This window comes from Elaeis guineensis, chromosome 5, assembly GCF_000442705.2.
Source record: "Elaeis guineensis isolate ETL-2024a chromosome 5, EG11, whole genome shotgun sequence".
Taxonomy (NCBI): domain Eukaryota; kingdom Viridiplantae; phylum Streptophyta; class Magnoliopsida; order Arecales; family Arecaceae; genus Elaeis; species Elaeis guineensis.
Window position 1 is genome coordinate 131,309,676 of NC_025997.2, and position 13,514 is coordinate 131,323,189.

At 38.3% G+C, this 13,514-nt stretch overlaps 1 protein-coding gene across 3 annotated transcripts; it reads left to right on the forward strand.

The window, feature by feature from the left end:
- The first annotated feature begins 263 nt into the window (after positions 1-263).
- LOC105046319 (phosphatidylinositol:ceramide inositolphosphotransferase) lies at positions 264-11,100 on the forward strand. Of its 3 annotated transcripts, none has more exons than XM_073258634.1 (12): positions 265-879; positions 1,004-1,093; positions 6,263-6,349; positions 6,469-6,537; positions 8,739-8,819; positions 8,899-8,970; positions 9,079-9,139; positions 9,228-9,330; positions 9,490-9,585; positions 9,663-9,709; positions 9,829-9,953; positions 10,690-11,100. In XM_073258634.1, exons 1-12 carry the CDS (start codon positions 847-849, stop codon positions 10,762-10,764), a joined length of 939 nt encoding a protein of 312 aa, XP_073114735.1. In that variant the 5' UTR covers positions 265-846; the 3' UTR covers positions 10,765-11,100. The 3 variants fall into 3 exon arrangements, with proteins under 3 accessions (XP_073114736.1, XP_073114735.1, XP_010923177.1); XM_010924875.4 differs by having other exon boundaries at positions 266-879; positions 10,684-11,100; XM_073258635.1 differs by lacking the exon at positions 9,490-9,585 and having other exon boundaries at positions 264-879; positions 10,684-11,100.
- Positions 11,101-13,514: the final 2,414 nt, after the last annotated feature.

Genomic DNA, 13,514 nt, shown 5'->3' on the forward strand with positions numbered 1-13,514 from the left:
TTCTAGGTAATCCGGAACAAGTGATCTAATTGTTTAACCACTAGAATATGGTTCGGCTGAGCCAGACAACTCAAATGACCTGGAGTCCGGACCCTCTATCAGCTGCGCCGCATCCGGAGTTCACGCCGTCCGGGCCCTGACATCTAAGGTGATCCAACCTGTGCCACCGAATCCGAACATCCAAATGGCGAAAGCGGAGAGACGGCGGACACCCTGGCCCAAGGTGTTGGTTTGAAAATGCCAATTCTTTTATTAGCCGAAAGGCAAAGGAAAGGGGATAGAGGCAGAGAAGAAAATAGACTCTTCTTTCGTTCCCTTGTTACCTCGAAGAGCGAATTGAATGGGACAAAAGCCATCTCCTCTTCCCCTCTGCCTCCACACGACGTCGCGTTAAAGAAGAGCGACTGCTGCCCTGTTTCTCCCACCCTCCGCGGCGTCGATCCGTGTAAATGCGTTCTATTGAGAGAAAACCGTGTCCCTCCTACTCTCCTTCATCTCATCTTTTTGTTTGATTTTTTTCGTATGTAAATTGGATTCGAAAGGAAATTTTATTTAATTTTATTAGCCTTGAAACATCCGGGTTAGACTCGGTCTCCTTCGAGCTCTCGATCAAGATCTCGATCGAAAAAAGAAAGACCGCCGCCGCCGCCGGCACAAGGTTCTTGATTTCGATTTCAATTGAGAGTTTGGTTCATTTCCGCCACCGATCGGTCGCTGGTGCGGGGTTTAGAGGATCTTGATAGAAGTTGGCGAAAACAGGGAGACAGATCGCCTGACGAGGGATGTCGGGAATGATTTTGGGGTGCTGAAAGATTATGGAAGTGGTTTACTTTGGTGGTGGCGGAGATGACGCTTTACATTGCTCGCGAGGGTTCCAAGGTCTCCTCCTCTCCCTCTTTGTCTTTTCTTTTCCCCCAATTTCTTTGTTAGTCCATGTTTGCTTGTTTAGCACCTGTTTTGATTTTTTTCAATGTCTTTTGCGGTGATTGCTGTTTGATTCCAGCTATGGAGGAAGGTTTGCATGGAGACGTCTGTGGAACTTCAGCTTCTGCTCGAGAAGTGGAAGCTTCTTCTTGCAGGACTCATTTTTCAGGTATTCTTGGCCTGTTCTCTATGGTTATAATCAATTCATAATCAGGGCTTTTTAAAAAATTGAGAAACCAGTGTTGTTCTGGATAATTTTGGACGATTCCTTATTCTTCGATGGATTTTTAATTGATCGGGCTTTTAAGGTTCTTAATGATGTATTGATCGTTTTATTTTGTGTTTTGACACATGCATGCTGTTTGCACGCTTCTTAAAATGCACGCTTCTTAAGTTGCTTGCTGGTACAAATGTGGTGCTTGTCAGCTGTAGTTTATCATCTGGAAATTGCCCTTGTTCTGGATTCATATTACCATCAGTTTGTAGCCGTTTGGACGAGTTGTTTGGGGGGATGGGTAAATCTTATGTTGGTTTTTTAAATTGCACGACATCTACTCCCGATTGGTCAAGATAGTGTCCTTTAGTTGGAAACCGTTAAATTGAAATTCATGCTCTGAGATTGCAAACTGTCGCATTCGACAAACTAAGAAGTTTGTCGCTCATTATCATAGCAAAATAGGACTAAGTTAGCAAAGCAGTACATTTGGCATTTTCCATTTGTTCCAAGACACTCGGCTGTTTAAATGAAACTTCAGATTATCATATGTTCTTATAAGTTTTCATTTATAAACTGATGCTGTTCTCAGTCGACTCAGCATCTGAGCAAGTGGATACTGCAAACAAGTAAAAGATCTCTTTTAGGAAACTACTGATCTCTTCTGAAACAATTTAAAACTTACCAAAATTTAAGCAAAGAAATATATGAGTTGCTTGCATACTCATTCTATTCTTTGTTGGAATCATGCAGGGGAAGTTATCAGATAGCCATTTGGTTGTTATGAAAGTTTAGAAGATATGGAGCTTGTCCTGTCCGAAAGGTTAATATGTGAGGAGGGAGGAGAAATTTAACTTGTACTTTGTCGGAGGTCTGTTAGGGTCCTTTATCTATGTTTTCTACATTATTTTAATCATTGGTGCAATGTTAGGATTGATGCTGGATCTATAAGGGCCAAAATTTGAAAATAAACTGTGCATGTCTGTTTGATGTAGGATTCAGGTAAATGACAGAATCATTGGCAGAATATGATAACGAATGTATAAAATGGATTCCAGACAAACTAAATCAGTTTTGGATAGTGCAGATGATTATGAATGACTTCAATTGACCAATCATTTTATTGGGCCTGATATTTTTACATCTTCAATTGTGTTGGTCATTGTTTATTATTGATCATAAGTTGATCTTAGAAAACTATATTTAACTAGAATCCTAGTGAAATATGAGCAGACTTGTAGGGACTCTAGCCAGCATAGAGAGTTATGTTTCTGATGATGGACTCCATGCATTAGACTTGTATTTAGTATTTAGTGATGACTTTGGATTTTATTTACCTTTATGTTCTTGCTTGCTTCTAAAAATGTATGTAAAACAGGTTTGTTTCTCTTTGAATATTAAATCATTTAGAATGAATTTCATCATTACTATCATAGCAACAAGTCTCTTCATCATGACTCATGAGTTTGAATGAAAGAATCCTTTTGTCCCTTTGAATAGCCATATGAATATTCATGGATTGTCTTAGGGTTTTTTTTTCAATGTCACAAAGAGGAGAACTCTCATGAAGAATGCAGTGATGAGCATCTTCAAGTGGACGGATGATCATTTAGATTTCAGCTCTGATAAGGATGATTCCTATGAAGGCCAAGCTAAAGAACCAATTTCATTAAGGATCATTGAATCTAAGATTTGGTTGTTGAAGTGATCAGTCATTGAATCTAAGATTTGGTTGTTGAAGTGATCAGTCATTGAAAGATCCAGTTGTTAAAAGAACTTCAAGATTGAAGTTCCTTTGTTCATGTTCAAAGAGTACAATTATTTTTTACAATTGATGCTTGAATCAACTGTGATTATTTTAGCCAAATGATTAAACTCAATCAAAGCCAAGATTTTTTACAATCTTATTCCACAATATCATGATCAATCAAAGGTTGAATGACTTGATGTGAGTTGGTGGCTATTTGGAAGATATTAAAATAGGATCAGTGCAATGCTAGCACATTAACATAATTAGGATTCTAGGTTGAGCTATAGGTTTGGGCTTCTTTAGTCAATTTGGAGTTTCTGTTGCCCTCCCAGCTCCCCCTTACTCCTATTAATAAATCATTAGGAAAGAAATTGTATGTGATTAGATAATTTAAGTTTCAGCATATGTATCTGAGATCCACACATATTTAAAAGACACAAAGAGAGCACTATAGGATTTTTTTTTTGGTTTGTGTGTTGGGGGGGTGTTGGGGGGCAAATTTTGCTATCAAAAGGGTATGAACACAATTTTGCAATGAGGCTGTAGATAAGTGTTACGACCGTAACTTCTAACCAACTTTCTAAAAAAGAAATCCCTATTAGAAGGAGGGGCTTATTAGCCTTTATCCACTAGGCACAGAACCCTGCATTTATACGTATTGCGAGCGGGTCTGAGGGGTTTCGCACTTGAGTCGACCCGCTTCAAACTCAATCAACTCGAGAGGCAGGCGGAGCGGTCAGTCTTTCTTTAATCCTCCAACCTGGGGACGAGCCAACCCTCCCATAAGGGGTTGATCCTCCAAGAATTGTTGCCACATCACCAATCACATAAATTCCACATGGGACCCCGAAGGGTGTGCGCTGGAATATAGCCAACAATCTTCCTCCAACGACTATTTGAGGGGCCTCACGGGACTCGAACTTACAACCTCGCTCTGATACCATGTGTTACGATCGTAGCCCCTAACCAACCTTCTAAAAGGAAAATCTCTATTAGAAGGAGGGGTTTATTAGCCTTTATCCACTAGGCACAGAACTCTGCATCTATACATGCTGCGGACGGGCCTGAGGGGCTTCGCACCCGAGCTGACCTGCTTCAACCTAGATCGACTCGAGCGGCAGGTAGAGCGGTCAATCTCCCTTTAATCCTCTAATCCGGAGACGAGCCAACCCCTCCATATGGGGTCGATCCTCCGAGAATTGTTGCCACATCACCAGTCACATAAATCCCACGTGAGACCCCGAAGGGTGTGCGCTGGAATATAGCCAACAATAAGGTTGTTTTCTTCTTCTCCTCTCTAGTTTGGATTTGTCTATCTAGAAATTCTTTTGGATAATGTGCTTCATTTCCTTTTTATGCATGGTGGCCTTTGTAGAGCGAGTCTTAGGTTACTTGGTTTGGGAAGTTATCTATTTGGATTGATAAGGGATTTAATCAATTTGTTGTTCTTTCTTTAGTATAACTTGTAGTCCTATTGTAGATTCAATTTTCAACATTGAATCATCTTGACATGTAAAGCAATCAAAAACATGGTTACCATTGACATCCAATGACAAAGTTACCAATGTATGGCATCATCTTCTTTTCTTAGAACAGGAATGCTGTTTCATGACATCTTAAAAGGTCGCTGTCATCATGGGAGTAACTTTGATTAGGATGAATATCTTTCTCGATGTTCTTTCTTGTACGATGACCCTCAAAACCATCTCTTTTTGAGAACTTGGGGACACCCAGTGCGAGTCATGTTCTCTTAGTATGGCAACTTGTCTTCCCTGCCCCCTCAAAATAAAATGCTTGTGCTTTTTGCAACCTTTGGCTATCCTCTCATGTCTAGTTGACCACACAACACCCCCCCCCCAACAAAAAGAAAAGAGCCAGAGAGATGCAACCCCTCTTGGGTAGTGTAGATGTTCCAAAGGTGGGGAGAACAAATGGAAAAAAGGGGTAAAGCTATCAGATGATTTTAAACTCATCAATCAACTTGAGTTTGAATTCCAGCTTGGATATTAATTGGATATGAGGTTAGATCTTCAACATCTTATTGGGTTCTAATCTGTTTGAGGCCCAGTGTGTCCTGTTGTTGGGTGTAGGCCTAGTATGATCTGTGGACCAATTTTACAGCCCCACTCATAGTGGATGTGGAAAAGTATCCAGTGGCTCAATTTATAAGTGGATTTTCTCCCTGTTCCTTGCCAGCTAGGGGTACTTAACTATAAGGAAAGGTCTTCATTACTTGTTTGCTGACCAATTTTTGTATAAAGAGAAACATCCTTGAAAATATAAAAGTTCATCAAATTCCTGTTCACTACTTCCGTATAAGTTGTATATGGTCTCTGCCACCATTGTTGATGACTTATTTCCTGTATTTTTTGAGGACCTCTTCTTTGTTCAGTCCTTCTCTTGCAAAGACTATACATGGTCAAGCCATTTCTAATTACTGTCTTTACTTTATGTCTGTTAGTTAACTCTAGGAGTTCCACATGTGCATTGTATGCTGGACTGTGCCTAAGTTTAGCAGGAACCTTTTTTTCCCTGCAACATCATCATTTTTTTATGCATATCTTCTGCTCATGTAACATTCACACCTTGCTCGTTGATTCATAGAACAAAGTGGATCTTAATAGTTGAATTATATGTAAATTTTCATGTGGGTTTCCAATGTGGCTTTGTCTATTGAAATGACAGTTGTATCTTCTATTGCCGAGTCCTGTTGATAGGAATACCAAAAATCAATCTATATCAAAATAATTTTTTCTTTATTTTGAACTAACTTCTGAATTTGAAGCATTAATGTCTTCTATGTCACTGCAGTAATTGAGGGAAAAAAGAACTCCATTTTTGCTACCATAGTGCTATTTGACTTTGATTCACCTAGATAAACCTCTGTGTTGATATTGTTACTTTTGTTGTAAATATTTGGCAAGTTGGTTATATCATCATCTTTCTGATGGTCCAATTAAGTGTCATGGTATGAATGATATTGTTATTAGAGTGCCAGTTCCCAGAAACACTACTATCCCAACTCAGCATACCAGTCCCATGTGGCAATTGGGGATTGGTGCAAGACATGGGGGGGTAATGTGGGTGACAAGCAGGCCTGTGTTCCAGCCCACCAATCACCACATGCTGGGGCTGGATCCAGGATAGAAGTGGTGTGATGAAGCTTTTTCCTTGTTGTTAAGTTGATATGGTTTTCTTTGTCATGTGGGCAGGTAATTTTTGTATGTTTATTTCTTCGGCTTGCAATTTCTGTTCTTATTATTTGTCATCATTTTTTTAATGTGTCCTTAAAATTGTCATGTATTTACTCGTAAGCTTTTTGACTAAGGCATAAATAAATTGACAACTTATGCTATGATTTTGTATATGACTAGTATATTCATGGATTGGCTGCTCGAGGAGTCCATTATTTACATCGTCCTGGACCAGCTCTTCAAGATCTTGGATACATGGTCCTTCCGGTGTGTATACTAAGCGTAGCCTTCTGCTTAATCTTATTAATTATAATTCTTCTGAGAAGCATAATTTTGTTTTGTTATTGAAGTGACGTTTTGTTGCTTTCTGTTATTTGTAATTTCAGGAACTTGGGAAAGAAAGAGGTTACATCAGTGAGAGTTTATTCACTGTCATCTTTTTGTCTTTTGTACTGGTATGGTCTCTCATTTGGTTTTTATCTGTTCATGAAGTTTTTTCTTGATACTATTTGTTGCAATGAGGTTATTGTTTGACTTCTTTTTTATTTGTGGTTGTAGAACAATTATTTTTAGTTCAATTATTTGAAACAAAATCACAGTTGTTCAGTTTCTCTTTTGCTTTGGTTTTTAAATTTTCTGCTACTTCTGTAAGAGACTGTGCATATGCTTTTTTTTTTTTTTTCCATTTTTTATTACTCTTCATGTACATTTTTGTTGCTTCTGGGCATTATTTTGTATTGAATCCAGGACCAACTTCCAATATTCCTAGTTATTTCTACCATGCAATGAGACTTATAATTTTAAAGGCATTACCAAAGTCATTGTTGTGGAAAAGGGGAAGAGAAAAATAGCATTAAATGTAAAAAAATGTCTACATGACTTGGCTAGAGCATTAATATAGGTTTCCATCGAGTATCCTCAGTTCTATGTTACTGATGATTGCTTATCTGGAATCCTATTTTTAAACTATGAATAGTCATGAGGTATACACTAAATAGTATTTGTCTGCATGGCTGATGTTCATGTATGAGGCTTTCCATTTCTATAGACATTCTCTTCTTTTAGTAGATACGCTGGTCCATATTGACTGTATGCTCAGGAGGAAAAGAAAATATACAAGCTGAATGGACAATATGGTTGTCAATTCCCCTTCAAACAATCTTAAGTGATGGATCATGAACATCAAATGCTTCTTCCTCTTAAATAATATGTGTATCGCATATGCCCATCATTAGTAATACTTGTATGTATATGGATATGTGTAACAGGTCTTGACCTATTTTGAATTAAGAAAACCAGGGAGATTATGACAAAAGTGAGAAGCATATCTGTGGAAACATATCAAAGAAGGATCTATAAAGCTGTTGAGGCTACATATATGGATGTGTATGTAGGGGTATGTAGTGCCATGTAGGTACTATTTAGATGAGAAGATGGTTGGGATAGAAGTTTCAAAAAAGTATATAATGTTAGATGGTTTTATCCTCTTGGGTGGAAGCAGTGGATCAGTAAATAATTTGCTGTTATTTGTTACATCATGGATGGGATTTCTCATTTAGACTGTTTAAGCTAAGTTTGGTATGCAGTGCATGCTTTGTACTGTTGTATAGCAATAGGAACTGAACAAGATTACCAGTATTTTGGTGACAGCATGTCAATTTCCTTCTGAATGAAATGATCGAAAAGTCTCAAGAAAGAAAATATCGGCTTAGAATTAAATTGGTGGCATTTTGTTTGTGGTGAAGTTAAGATGGAGTTATGGTTCATCTCAAAGAAAGTGAAAAAAGTGCTTCTAGCAGTCGTTACACAGTGAATGGGTTCATCACTTGATCCAGCAATCTTTAGTTTTTTTGGTTCTAGACCATTGTCTTGGAGTGTCACCAAGAAGGATCCAGTAACCAGTCATACAATAATGAACAGCAGAGTCACTCTGCAGTCCCAAGGCTACCAGCTGATGAGACCAATGAAACAATGAAACCATGGTGGGAAAGTCCCCACCATTGGAGACTTAAATGTGTTCTACTGCCTGAAGATGAGATACCCATGACACAGTACTGAGGAAGAAATGAGATAATTATCTACACAAAGGTATGATAGTAAAGGATGTCAGCAATGCTGTGAAATCCCAGGGGTCTTTGATGATATATTTGTTTTTGCTAAAAATAGATAAGAATTATCTGTGTGGAAATAGGACTGCATTTAGCAATATTGAAACACTAAAAGTGGAGGTTTGGCTGCATTGATATACCAAGAAAAATATTCCAGCTTAAAATTCAAGATACCTCCAGTTCTATTAATTAGTTCCAGTCACCTATATATCTCTTGTTAAAACATCTTCAAAATTAGACTTGAATGGAAACTTCTCTTTCTTCAACATCTTAAAATTTTACATAGTAAATCTGCCAGAATCAGGGAAGTTCATATAGTTGTGTCTGGCATAACTTTTTTGCGGTTGTTGCCATCTTTTTACCACAGTTTCCTGTAGTTTATGTTCTTGTAGGCTGTAATTCATGCCTTGTTTTGTTTCGTACCCCCCATCAACCATGTCCGTTTTGTCATCTCTCCCATATGCGAGTGCTTATTTTTATCCAGCATTGCAGAAGTATATCAATTATGAATTTTTGGTGGCTGTGACATGGTGTTTCTTCTGTTGCAGTGGACATTTCATCCTTTCATATACCACAGCAAACGCTTCTACACTGTTCTACTCTGGCGCAGAGTGTTGGCATTTTTAGTTGTAAGCTCATGTGTCTTTTTGCTGTTTCTTTTTGTGGCCTGGTCATGCTGTGATGTGATGTGGAATATGCCTCAAGCAGGCTTCTCAGGTTTTACGAATCATTACGTTTTATTCCACCCAACTTCCTGGTCCAAATTATCACTGTCGCGAGGTAAAAATCCATCTAGCATAGTTATGAATGATTAACTAGCATTTCACTTTGGATAACCTTTTAGCACTGAAACAATGCTACTTTGAATGTTCCTTTGCATCCATTCAGGGTTCAGAGCTTGCTAGACTGCCCAGACCAGAGAGTGTATTTGAAGTGCTTCTCATTAACTGCAAGTATCCCTTTTTTTGGTTTTGACCTATTACCATAAAATGCACTATCTGTTATCTATATGTTTGCTTGGCTTGTTTTGTTTGCAGTCCCACATGGAGTCATTTATGGTTGTGGTGATTTGATATTTTCATCACACATGATATTTGCGCTGGTGTTTGTGCGTACATACCAAAAGTATGGCTCTAAAAGGTATAGTGTTGGTATCAAACCAATCATGGTTGGATACAGCTCCTGTGATGAGAGTTGAATGTTTTGCTCTATGGTATCATATGCATTGGGATTAAGCATGTTCACAATTTCCGCTACAAGTGATATGCAAATAATATAATTATCTTGATGTTCTTGTAGGTTTGTCAAGCTGCTTGCCTGGTTGCTGGCTATCATTCAGAGTGTCCTTATAATAGCTTCACGCAAGCATTACACAGTAGATGTTGTCGTTGCATGGTAGAATATGTGATCATAGTGATATTTATTTCTGACAGCATGCTTGTTTATGTTATAATTTGTTTGGCATGGTTTAGGTATACTGTAAATTTGGTGGTATTCTTTGTTGACAAGAAACTACCAGGTAAGTTCTCCTTTTATTCTTTTTCTTTCTTTTATTTTGTTGCTTTTTTGCTTTTTCTGGACAATTATGTTTTATGCTTCATCATTGACATTGTAGTTGTCATTATTTTGATCATACAGAAATGCCAGATCGAACTGGTGGATCCCCACCAGTGTTGCCCTTGAGTGTCAAAGATAAGGACAGCAGGGCCAAAGAAGAGAACCACAAGTTGTTAAATGGGAATTCAGGAGAGACTGCTGATTGGGTATGAATCACTTAAATGAATGCACCGTTCTTTTCTCACTGAGGAATTATCGGTCTCATATAGTCAAATAATGAGCTGATGTTAGCTAAACAAAATCAGATTTCTTTCATTAGGTTCGCATGCTCTTTTTCTGTATATAATTCCAGGTGGAATCTCATTTCTTTATTTGTTGGTCGCTGCTCTTTGCGATTACTGCTGCACTTGAAGATTTGTTCTGCTGTTTCCTGTTTATGCTAACTCCGGTCTAGGATGAGGAAGGTTGCCTTTACAGAATGGGGTTCTTTTGGGAAGCTGTTGACATGGAAAACAATGTGTAGGATTAAACACTGAGAATTCTGAATATAGTTAATCAGATTTATGGAAAAATGCATTAAGACTTAGAGCAACATGTATGGTGGAGCATTTCTGACCATGTAGCATCAGTTAACTTGCTGTTAGATGGACAAAAAGGAGGTGGGTTACCTATTGTATTTACGGAAACTTACGACAGTCCACTAAGTTAATTATTGTGTTCATCTCTTTTTGTTTTGCCATGTAAATGAGTTTGTGGAAGGGTTACGATGGCATGGGGTAAGGTAGTGTTACACCAACAATTTAGTGCATTTTGAGCATAATCTGTTAATTTATATAATATGTTTATTATATGTATTGATCTTGTCTGACGTACTGATTACATTTTTGTATATCATCTAATTGACATTGTAAGTATTAATCTGTATTCTTTTCCCAGAGACAGAGACCACAACTAAATGGTATGCATGTGGAAAATGGGAACCATGTCCATTCTGAAGCAATGTTGAATGGTACATAGGTGATGTTGAATGCCATTGCTATAACTCCTCTCTCAAAGGAATCAGACAGGGAAGGTGCCTGGTTTCTCTTTAGGCTAAAGCATTGTTTTCGTCGTCATATGTAATGGCCAGGCAGCATGGTTGCTCGGTCCATAACCTCAATAGGAAGCAGAATTTTGCTTTGGCCGGTTACAGTTTTGCTAGTCACATGGTAATTATGCCTACATGTCATTTAGTTTTGTTCGGTTAGATTCCCTAGGTCATTTTTAAAGCTGTTAAAGAAGTTTGTTCTTATCTTGGTCGGTGCAGCAATATGCATAGTTGGATATGTTCTTTAATTATATAACCTTGTTATATGTTCTTTTGTAAATGTTGTGTTTCGCTATTTAGAGCTCGAACACGGGAAATACTGCACTTGATCTTACCCAAAAGGCCGAGAATGGCATAAAGCTAGAAAATGGAAGATAGTCTCGCTTTGAAACTGGTCCTGGCACAGGAGGTTGTTTCTTCTGTACGATGGCTGGTTTCAATTCCATGTACGACTGAAAATTTCACCGTGCTTCTATCTCCAACGATTTCGCTGGCCCAATAACTGTTTTAGCAGTAACTCCCAGTAACAGATTTTTATTTTGCTCTCTGGAGTCCGTGCTTGGGGGAAGATAATGCAATTAATGTCCTACATTTATAACATTCGTGGGCCCGAGGGAACCCTTGTGTGGCGAAGAACTCGGCAAACCAGCGTGAACCTCTAGTAACTTCAATATGGTGTGTCGGAGCAGCACTCCAAGTGCGAACGTAGAGGAGGGGGGCATTAATTGTCGTAGCAATTAGTTGCGTTCACGTGGTGCTCCCGTGTGATATAACTCACCTGGCTGCTATAATGATTTGCGATGTTCAATGTAAATGCTGTAAATGATTTTCGTTGGCATCGAGAATGAGACCTCACGATTGTTGATTATAGGTCCATCAACGGATGGAATTTGGATCGAAATCTGAATAGATATGGATTGGTTCTTAATTATTGGTATTGGATTCGAATTTGAATATCTGACGGATTTGATCTTGAAATATGAGATTTAGATTTTAATAGATCTTAAGATTCAAATTTTAATGGATCTTAAATATTCAGATGTGGTTTTAGAATCTGAAATATTTCATCACAGATGGTTCGGATGGTGGTGGAGACAATGCGAGACAGAGAAAGAAGATGTAGAATGGTGAAGGAGAAGAGGTGGTCCGGATGGTGGTGGAGACGATGCAAGATAGAGGGAGAGGGTGCGGATCTCATAGGGGAGAAACGGTTCGGATCTCTTCCGTCTATGGCCTTAGTGTCGGGGTCCGATCGTCGGTGAGCATCGGTGTTCACGATGAAGGGGTCTTGGCTCCGCAGTAGAAATCAAACATGGAGGTGAAGATGGTGCGGTCGTAGCTCCGACAGAAACAGCTGGAGGATGGAGGCTTGGAGGTGGAGAGGATGTCGAGAGAGTGGGGGGTGGAGATGCAGATCTCGGAGAAACTGGCCTTGCCCAAGGTGGTGGAGAGAGATCGCATGGTGGGGACGAGGTGGGCGATGAGGTTGCAGTCAACGGTGGCCATGACATCGTTGTCGACGGTGAGGAGAGGCGAGTTTGGGCGGATCAAAAGCGAGGAGCTAGAGGAGAGAGTCGAGGGCTGACGTTAGTGTCGAGATCTGATCGCCGGCGAGCAAAGCTCGTGATGGAGAGAGAGAGGAGGGGAGGGAGAGGTGTTATCGGGGTCCTTGGGGAGACTAAGAGACTGAGAGAGAGAGAGAGAGATCGAGAGACAAAGAGAGGATCTGGGATGGGATATTAAATATGTTTAATATATATATTATATTATATTATTGGATCTTAGGTCTATTGGGTCTGGGTATGAAATATTTAGATCCTAGGTGTTTACATTATGGTTTATCGGATAAATACTTGTGGGTCTCGGGCCTGGACCTGGCCCGTTGACGGCTCTAGTTGATTATATTGTATGTATTTATCAAGGGTCCGTTCTTTTGTAGATAAAAGATTTGCCTGAGAATCCATATTTTTCTGGATAAATATTTTTCAGGCAATATTTAGATAGAAAAATAATTTACTTATATTCTTTTACATATAAAAAAGTGGTTTTGAAATTTGTTATTCATGTTCTTTTATATTATTATTTTTCTGAATAAGTTAGTAAAATTTATCCATATTTTTTATGATATTTTTTTTATATTTTTTAGATTTGACTAAGTTATTAAGCATTGAATGATGGAGACATTGAAAATGAGGATGGACATTTTAGATACAGCATTAAATGCTTACTTTACTGACTAATAGAAAAATAATTTAACCATTTCTTGGATGGATAATTTTTTTTTACTTTATAGATAAATATTATCCATAATAAAATAATTTATTCATCTTAAAAAATATAAGAATATAAATAAATTGATTAATGAAAAAATTATTCAATTTTTTTATAATATTTATTCATAAAAAAATAAATTAAAAAAAAAAAAAAAAAAAAAACTGAGAGCCTTCTGCTGCGGCTGGCCTCGGCCTCATATTTTTTTTGGTAAAATGAAAACTTTATTGCAGTGCCAACAAAGGATTGCACGAAAGCCGAGATCAGAGATCCTCAAACATAGAAAAGGAAACAGAAGAACACAAACCGCAAAATAAAGACAGGAAGTCAAAACTATGAACAATTGAGCCAAAAAAAGTACAGTCAACTCTCTCCCTGCCAAAACCCCAAAAAAATATGTACGACATTA